At 36.6% G+C, this 8,485-nt stretch overlaps 1 protein-coding gene across 2 annotated transcripts in view; it reads left to right on the top strand.

Moving 5' to 3' along the window:
- Positions 1 to 8,485, top strand: part of Parg (poly(ADP-ribose) glycohydrolase) — a 124,562-nt gene that overhangs the window by 4,022 nt on the left and 112,055 nt on the right. For both annotated transcript variants that reach the window (XM_004646971.3, XM_023707240.1), the window contains exons 2-4: positions 1,863 to 1,929; positions 2,426 to 3,403; positions 4,486 to 4,669. In XM_004646971.3, the coding sequence (XP_004647028.1) occupies positions 1,863 to 1,929; positions 2,426 to 3,403; positions 4,486 to 4,669 (1,229 nt within the window). The remainder of the gene's footprint in view (positions 1 to 1,862; positions 1,930 to 2,425; positions 3,404 to 4,485; positions 4,670 to 8,485) is intronic.

Below are 8,485 nucleotides of genomic sequence, written 5' to 3'. Positions count from 1 at the left end.
TACTGGAATGGCAAATATATGACCAGCACTTCTAACAGTTTGGGGATAGGATATCTCACAAAGTTCTAGTATGTCGTGGACATGAATAGTGTCCATGATGCTTACTTGTGGCCAGGTGTGACTTGTGGGACTGAACTACTGCTATTTCCTTGATATCTACCCTGTAGACGTGGACAGAATCATGACCCACAGGGTGCAGGAGAAGTCCATTTGTAGAGTATGCTGATGGAAATATTTAGCTGCTATGCACAACAGAATAACTGAAAGACTGCTGTTGAGTGCATCCTGCTATTGTATACATCCTTTTCTCCTGTGTTTAATTATTTGCCCTATTTGGTAGGTTCTTTCCATTCTCATTCATGGAGTTTGTGGTCATTTTGATCCCTCTCTAGAATATCTTTTAGTAGTCTGTGTCGGGTTGGCTTTGTGGCTATGAAATTCTTTCGTTGTTCTTTCACATGGAAGTATTTCACTTCTCCGTTAAACTTGAAAGAGAGTTTTGCAGGGTATATGAGTTTGGGTTGGAATTTGTTTTCTTGCAAGACTTGTAGTACTTTGCTCCATTCTCTTCTTGACTTGATGGTTTGTGAAGAGAAATATGCTATTATTCTGATGGGTTTCCCTTTAAATGTGATCTATGTCTTTTCTCTAGCAACTTTTAGTATACTGTTCTTGCGCCGAATTTCTGGGATCTTGAATATTATATGTCTGGGTGTGGTTTTAATTGTTGCTGTTCTTTAGAGTGCTATATGCTTCAGTTACCTGAATGTCAGATTGTTTCCCCATATTTGGGAAGTTTTCTGCTATTCTACCCATATTCTTTTTATATCATTTGTATTGACTCCTTCTTATTGATGCCTATTAGTCTCATGTTGTTCATCTTTTCATTGTCTTGCAGATGTTGAATTATTTTTTCCTGCATCCTAGTTGTTTTTAAGAGATCTTTTCTTACCTTTTCACTAGCTGCAAAGGTGTCTTCAAGGTCTGAAAGTCTGTTTTCACTTTCACTCAAATGGTTTTGCCAGCTTGTGATTGAGGTTTTAATTTCACTTTGAATCTGTTTCATGCATTCTATTTCTTTCCTATATTGCTCGTTGAAGGATTTCATCATTTTTCTATGTTCTATTTTTTTTATCAGTGTCTTCTTTAGAGGCATGTAGTACTTCTTTCATTATAGTTATCATTTTTCTTTTTACTTCAGAGATTATTTCTGATCTGATTTCCTCTATACCTTTCTGAAGTTGTTTCTTTACTTCAGACACTATTATTTCATAGATTTCAGGAGTGTGATTTCCAATTTCTTCTATGCTATTGTCTCCTGCATTTGTTCTTAATGGGCTTGGGGCCGGAGAATGCATTTTCCTCCTTCTCTTTGTCATTTTGTATGGCACTGTTTGCTAACCTTTGGCACCAGGTCTGGATCTACCAAGTTCAAACTCATCCAGGTGGGTATGGCTTGGGTCTGGCTGCTGTGCTTCACTTCTTCCTGCTACAGCCCTTGGATGTGAACCTGCTATGCCATTCTGGCAAGGTGTTATCTTGGATCAGCTGGGTGGGTCTTGCCTCTAGCCTCCCTGCAGGGAGTTCTACCCCAGGGTTCCACACCGGGCCTGTCCGATGGTTGAAGTTTCACTTACACACCGAGCCGGGGCTCTGGGTCAAATGAGGATCCAGCGGGTCTTGGGTGGTCTCACTCACACACTGGCCTGGGTTGAATCTTCTCTCAGTATTTGAAGTTAAAAGGAGTAACTAATTCATGCAGAACTTTGCAAAATTGCCTCATATGTATAATATGCGTTGTGTTTTCTAGTTAGACTCAATGTTATGTATATACATTAATTAATTATTTTTTTTTTTTACAGTTTTTAAGCAAAAGACTATTACCAATTGGATGGACACTAAGGAGATCAAGACAGCTGAATCAGAAAGGTATAAAGATATGTGTATGGAAAGATGAATAACCTAACGAGGGGTTGCTTTATCTTGCTTTGGGGTATTTTCTCTATTTCTTCTTGTCTTTTTTATTTATCTTCATCTACTTTCATTCATTTTCAGCCTAAATACTTTTTTAGTCTCCTTTATGCAGTCACCCTGCTTCAAGTACAGAGATGAAAGAGAAATAACTGACTTTAAGCTACTTACAGTGTAGTCGTGCCTAAACACATAGACATATAGTTTCTGCCTGGTGTGATAAATGCAGCAGTAAAGAAGTGAAGTAGTAAAGATGTAACTGGTGGTTACCTTATAGAACAAAAAGATAAGCTCCAGGAAAGACTATAATGAAGTGAGTAAAGTTTTAGATTTGAGGGAAAGGCAGGTTATTTCCAGGCCCAGCTAAGGAAGGTCAAAGACAATAAGGGAAGAGCATACTGTGTGTTCAGGAAACATATATAAGTTGGTCTTAGTTCTTTCTGTTCTCTTGCAGTTTACATAGTAAAGAAAACAATAACACAAGAATAGAATCCATGATGAGTTCTGTACAGAAAGATAACTTTTATCAACATAATGTGGAAAAATTAGAAAGTGTTTCTCAACTAAGTCTTGATAAATCACCTGTTGAGAAAAAGACACAGTATTTGAACCAGCATCAGACTACAGTGATGTGTAAGTGGCAGAAAGAAGAGAAAAATACAGAACAGCTTTTGGAAAGTGAACCTGCCACAGTGACTCTGGTGCCAGAACAGTTCACTAATGCTAACATTGAGCAGTATCCCCACACTGATGGTCACAGTGACACAGACAGCAAAGAAAGCAGAGACAATCAACAATTCCTGACACCCATAAAGCTTGAAAATGCAAAACAGACAACAACTGAGCAGGCCAGAGAAGCCAGAAGCCACCAGAAGGACTGCCCAGCTTGTTACCCTGGGGAAGACCGTACAGGTTGTCAGCAAGAGACAGACGTGGTACCAGAGAGTCCATTGTCAGATGTTGGCTCAGAGGATGTTGGAACTGAATTGAAAAATGACAACAAATTAAGTAGACAAGAAAGTAGCCTAGGAAATTCTCCATTTGAGAAGGAAAGTGAACCAGAGTCACCAATGGACGTAGATAATTCCAAAAATAGTTGTCAAGATTCAGAAGCAGATGAAGAGACAAGTCCAGGTTTTGATGAACAAGATGATGGTAGTTCCTCCCAGATAGCCAACAAACCTTCCAAGTTGCAAGCAAAAGAAGCTGACAATGAACTTAAGAAGCAGTGCTCTGCTAAGGGAGGTGAAATTAGATTACATTTTCAATTTGAAGGAGGGGAGAGTACTACTGGGTTAAGTGATACAAATGCCAGATTACCTGGAAGTATGTCTGTGCTTAATGTAGAATGCAGAAATTCCAAGCAGCATGGAAAAAAGGACTCCAAGATCACCGACCACTTCACAAGAATATCTAAAGCAGAAGACAGAAGGTAATTTGTCCCATTAGGGGTATTTCTTTGGGAGTATATTACATTTTAAAATTTTATACAGGAGGCTTAACAAAGTTATGATTTATAGTAAAATAAATTGCTTAACTACTTAGGTTAAATTTAAGCCTCTATACCAAAGTTTAAATTCTCGAAAGTTCAGAAATACAAAATAAGGGATAATGAATATTGACAATCAGATCTGGCTACTGGTTGGCCATTCATTTCCAAAGTGAGTATATATTATACTTTTTCTAATACTCTTTAACAGACAGATGGTGGCATACTCATTTTATAAATGAGAAACTGAAATTTGAATTAGAAAATTACTGAAATCATATAAGTTGTCTGACAATATTGGGATTTAATGTGGCATGTGTCAGATTACAAAGCTTATATTTTTACCATCTCCTCTTATAGAATCTTAAGCCCACTTGATAATCTCTGTTATCTCATTTTTCTACCCTGTGATCCTAAGTTCATTTCATTAAAATTTACAGCGCTGAGACCTGAGAAGTAGGGGTACTATGAACCATAGTATCTTAGTTACCTTCTCGTTGCTCTGACAAAGTACCTATACCCCATAGCATAAAGGAAGAGCTGATACTGGCTCAGGTTTCAGAAGTTTCAGTGTATGTGTGGCAAGCTCAACTAAAGAAAATGGCAAGGTAGAAGAACCTGTTCCCATCATGTTGGCTAGGGAACAAATGAGTAGAGCTGGGAGGGAGTTACACCCTTGAGGTCCTACCCCTAGTAACCATACCCATTATTCAATTACTGTGCACACACACACACAGACACACACAGCACATGAGGACTTTGTGGGACATCTAGATATTAACTATGACTTGCAGCTCATTTCTGTTTTCAGGAGGTGCTTTACATGTAGGAAATTCCCTTTCCAGACTACTGAAAATGAGTTCTTGGGTCTTAATATAAACTTTATAAGTTTTCCTATTGATTATGAATATAAAACAGAGGTGAGGGAGCAAGCTTGACAAACTTTAAACAGGAACACTGTTAAGTTTTGTACTTGGGAACTGAAGCAATAAAGTTTTGACTGAATGCATTTGTCTTGACCTTAGAAAAGAACAATGTGAAATCAGACATCAAAGAACAGAAAGGAAGATGCCTAAATACGTTCCACCTCACCTTTCTCCAGATAAGAAGTGGCTGGGAACTCCTCTTGAGGAGATGCAAAGGATGCCTCGGTGTGGGAGCCGGCTGCCTCTCTTGAGACCATCTGCCAATCACACAGTGACTATCCGGGTGGGTATCGCCTCTTGTCTAGCAGCAGAGAAGACTGAAGATCCTGATTGACTATATATATCAATGTGAAAAGCTGAACAAAACATAGCAAGTTTTCTTGTCTGCATATATACAATAGTCAGAATTGTGCAGCAGAAAGAGAAACCCATTGCTTACTTAACATGGCCTTTAACAAATCAGCAAGATGAATCATTGTCCACTAATGATGAAATCACATTTTTCACTATTTTTAAGAAATCCCACTGGGTTTTTTTTCCTCCCCCTTTTAAATTCGTTTGACAAGCTGCCTTGGTAGTACACATTTAATCCCAGCACTCTGGGAGGCTGATGCAAAAAATCGCAAGTTTAAGCCCAGCTTTGGAAACTCATTGACTTGGCAAGACCCCATCTCAAAAACTAAAAAAAAAAATTAATTGAAAAATAGGGATACAAATCTAACTCAATGGAAGGGCCCTACCAAGGTCCATTCCTTGATGCCAAAATTATATTAAAAAAAAAAAATTCAACTGGCAGTATTTATTGAACATACACTACATGTTCACTACTAGGTTAGTCATGCAAACTCAAAATTCTGTATGTTCAGTACATTTTCCAGTTCTGCATAGTTTTCTGAGCTTCAGATTCTTCCTCATCAAAATTACTACCTCACAGGTATCTCAGATTGAATATGTTTGTCTTTTTTTTGTTTTGTTTTGTTTTTTTGAGGTGGGATCTCATGTACTTTAGGCTGCCTTGAATTCACAGCCGTCCTCCTGCCTCAGCCTCCCTAGTGCTGGAGTTACAGGCATTTTTGCCACCACTCACAGTTAAACTCAACATGTCTTAAACCTGTTTTGCATTTAAAAATTTGTGATAAAACATATGTAGCATAAAATTTACCATTTTAAGCATCATTAAATACATTCACAGTGTTGTACAACAGTCACTATGCATTTCGAAAGCATTTTTATTTTTCCAAACAGAAATTCTGTATCTGTTGGGCAGTAGCACCTTTGGCCTTGTATCCCCCAAATCCTGGGTAATTACCTTCATATGAGGCCTTATCTTTACACAAATTTTACTGAGGCATATAAAGGTCATTTATTGTAAGTGCTTAGTTTTGTGATATTTAAGAACTATGTAATCATTAACATAGCCCAGCTTCAGAAGTCTTCCATCACTCATTGGCAGGCTTAAATATTCTTTTCATTTGGAGTCTATAGATTTCACAAAGAAAACTTAAAGAATTTAATGTATGATGCCTTCTATAGTACCAGTTAGTTTAGACATGAGCAAATACGAAATTCATAATTATATTATTAGAACATCTTTGCCATAATATGACTGACATTCATCATAGAAAATTCACACCTGCATGTTCTTCTTCTTAATTCTTTTTTCCTGTTGCTCTCCCCTTCAACTCTTCATCACCTCCCCATTTAAAGAAGATTGGTTTAGATTTTTTTCATTCCATTCTTTTTGTTTTTTTGGTTTTTTTTAATCCCTTTCCTTCCCCTTCCCTTTCCCTTGTTCCTTGTCCCTCATCCCATTTGAACATGTGCTTTCTATTTTTCAATACCTGTACTACATTTTACACCTTATTCTTTGGGTTTCTTTCACAGAAAAAATAATGTGATATTTTAACTTGTGTGTCTGATTTATTTCACTTAAAATTATAGTCTTGAGTTTATCCTTTTTTGACAGATTAATACTCCATTGTATATAAATAGCACATTTTCTTTATCCATTTAGCCATTGATGGACATATGGACTACTTCCAAGATTCAACCATTATAAGTGGTGCTGCTGTACACATGGGAATGAATGTATCACACTGTAGTATGATGATTTTAACTCTCTCAAGAAGATACTGTTTTAAGAAGGGGGGAAATAGCTGGAACAAATCAAACCTCTAATTTTATTTAAACTCCATACTGATTTCCACAGTGTGTACGAGTTGGCACTTCCACAGACAATGGAGAAGGGTTTCCTTTTTTCTACAGCTTCTCCAGTATTTGTTATTGATTGATTTCATGATGATAATAACCATTTTTTCTGGAGTGAGATGGTATCTCATTGTTTTAATTTCCATTTAACAAATGATGGGTAATATTGAACATTTTCTCATTGTATTTATTTGCCATTTGTATTTCTTCTGAGACGTGTCTGTTCATTTTACATGCTCATTTTTGGGTTGGGTTTTAAATTGGAAGATATGATATTTTTTAGTTCTTTATATATTCTAAATATTAGTCCTTTGTCTGAGAAATACATGGTAAAAATTATTTCTTACTCTGGTTGTCTCTTCATTCTCTTGGGGTTTTTTGTTTGTTTCTTTGTTTTGTTTTATTTTTTCTGTGTAAAAGCTTTTTGATTTGGTGCAATAGCAGTTGTCAACTCTGTAACATTTCCTGTGAGGTTAGGGTTTGTTTATAGAGTCTTGGCCTACACTTATGTCTTCCAAAATTTTTGCATGTTTTATCTTCAGGGGCAAATTAGGTGTTCCTGTTTTATTATTTAGATCTTTGATCCATTTCAGTTTTAGTTTAGTGCATGATGAGAGATATGGATCTAGTTTTAGTTATTGACATATGGAAAGCCAGTTTTTCCAGCAGCATTTGTTAAAGAGGCTATCTTTCTTCCAGTGAAGCTATCTGGCCCCCTTGTGAATAAGGAGGTCGCTGAGTGTGCCTGAAGTGGCTTGTGCATTTTCTGCTGTTACGTTAATCCACAAGTCTGCTCGGTTTGGTTTGGTTTGGTTTGATTTGGTTTTCCCTATACCATGCTTTTTTTCATCACAGTAGCTTTGTAGTATAGTTTCAGATTAGGAATTGTGATGCTTCCTAACTTGCCCTTATTGCCCAGAATTGTCTTTCCTATTCTACGTCTCTTCTCATTCCATTTGAATTTTGGGATTATTTTCTGTAGTTCTTTGAGGTATACTACTGTTAATTTGGTCAGGATTGCATTAAATCTATATAAGAGATTTGGGGTATATCAGATATCTCTATTTTAAGGTGTCCTCAATATCTTTTCACAGTACTGTGCTTTTCAATGTAGAGGTCTTTAACTTCCTTTGTTAGGTAGATTCCTAAGTACCCCACTCTCCTTGATGCTATGGTAAAAGGTATTATTTCCCCATTTTCTCTCAGTTTATTCATCCATATGAATTCTCTTGAATATCTGAGTGTTGACTTTGTATCCTGGTACACTGCTCAATTTAGTTATTAAATGTAGGACTTTTGGGGGTCTTCTGTGTAGAATGTGTCATTAGCAAATAATGATAATGTTTTTTTCCTGAAGGTAATCTTATACATTACTTTATTTATTTTTCCATAATTTTATTGAGAAACAAATAGCAATGAGACAGTTTCAAACCAAATTGGTAGGACAGTTTCAATAATTAACACATTGCATACATTCTTTGAAGTGGTTATTTGCTGTACAAGATGCAGACATGATGTCCTATTTGCAAACACTATTAGAATAAATCCCTCCATTCATTAAGATAATGTAACTATATATCTATCCTAACAATTTTGAATACACAGATACAAAATGGACATTCATCGGTATCCCCTTTTTTGTTTAGTTCCGTTCTTTGAATGTTATAGGTATGTTAACTCAGCAAAATATACTAAGAGTCCAAAAGTCCATAATGGTATTGGGTCTTCCGCTTCACTGGCAATGTCAGAAATTATTGACCTGAGTCCCCTACAGCTCAACATAACAGCATGGCTTGACTTCTTATACTTCATTTTTATACTTTTCTGCTGGATGGTTAAGACCAAGATAAAGCAAGACCTATGCAACAAGAGTTGTAGCTTTTGGGTCTGA

The sequence above is a fragment of the Octodon degus genome, unplaced genomic scaffold (genome assembly GCF_000260255.1).
Source record: "Octodon degus isolate 3935 unplaced genomic scaffold, OctDeg1.0 scaffold00285, whole genome shotgun sequence".
NCBI classification, from domain to species: Eukaryota; Metazoa; Chordata; class Mammalia; order Rodentia; family Octodontidae; genus Octodon; species Octodon degus.
Note: the sequence above shows the minus strand (reverse complement) of the source record. Positions and strands in the feature narration are given on the sequence as shown.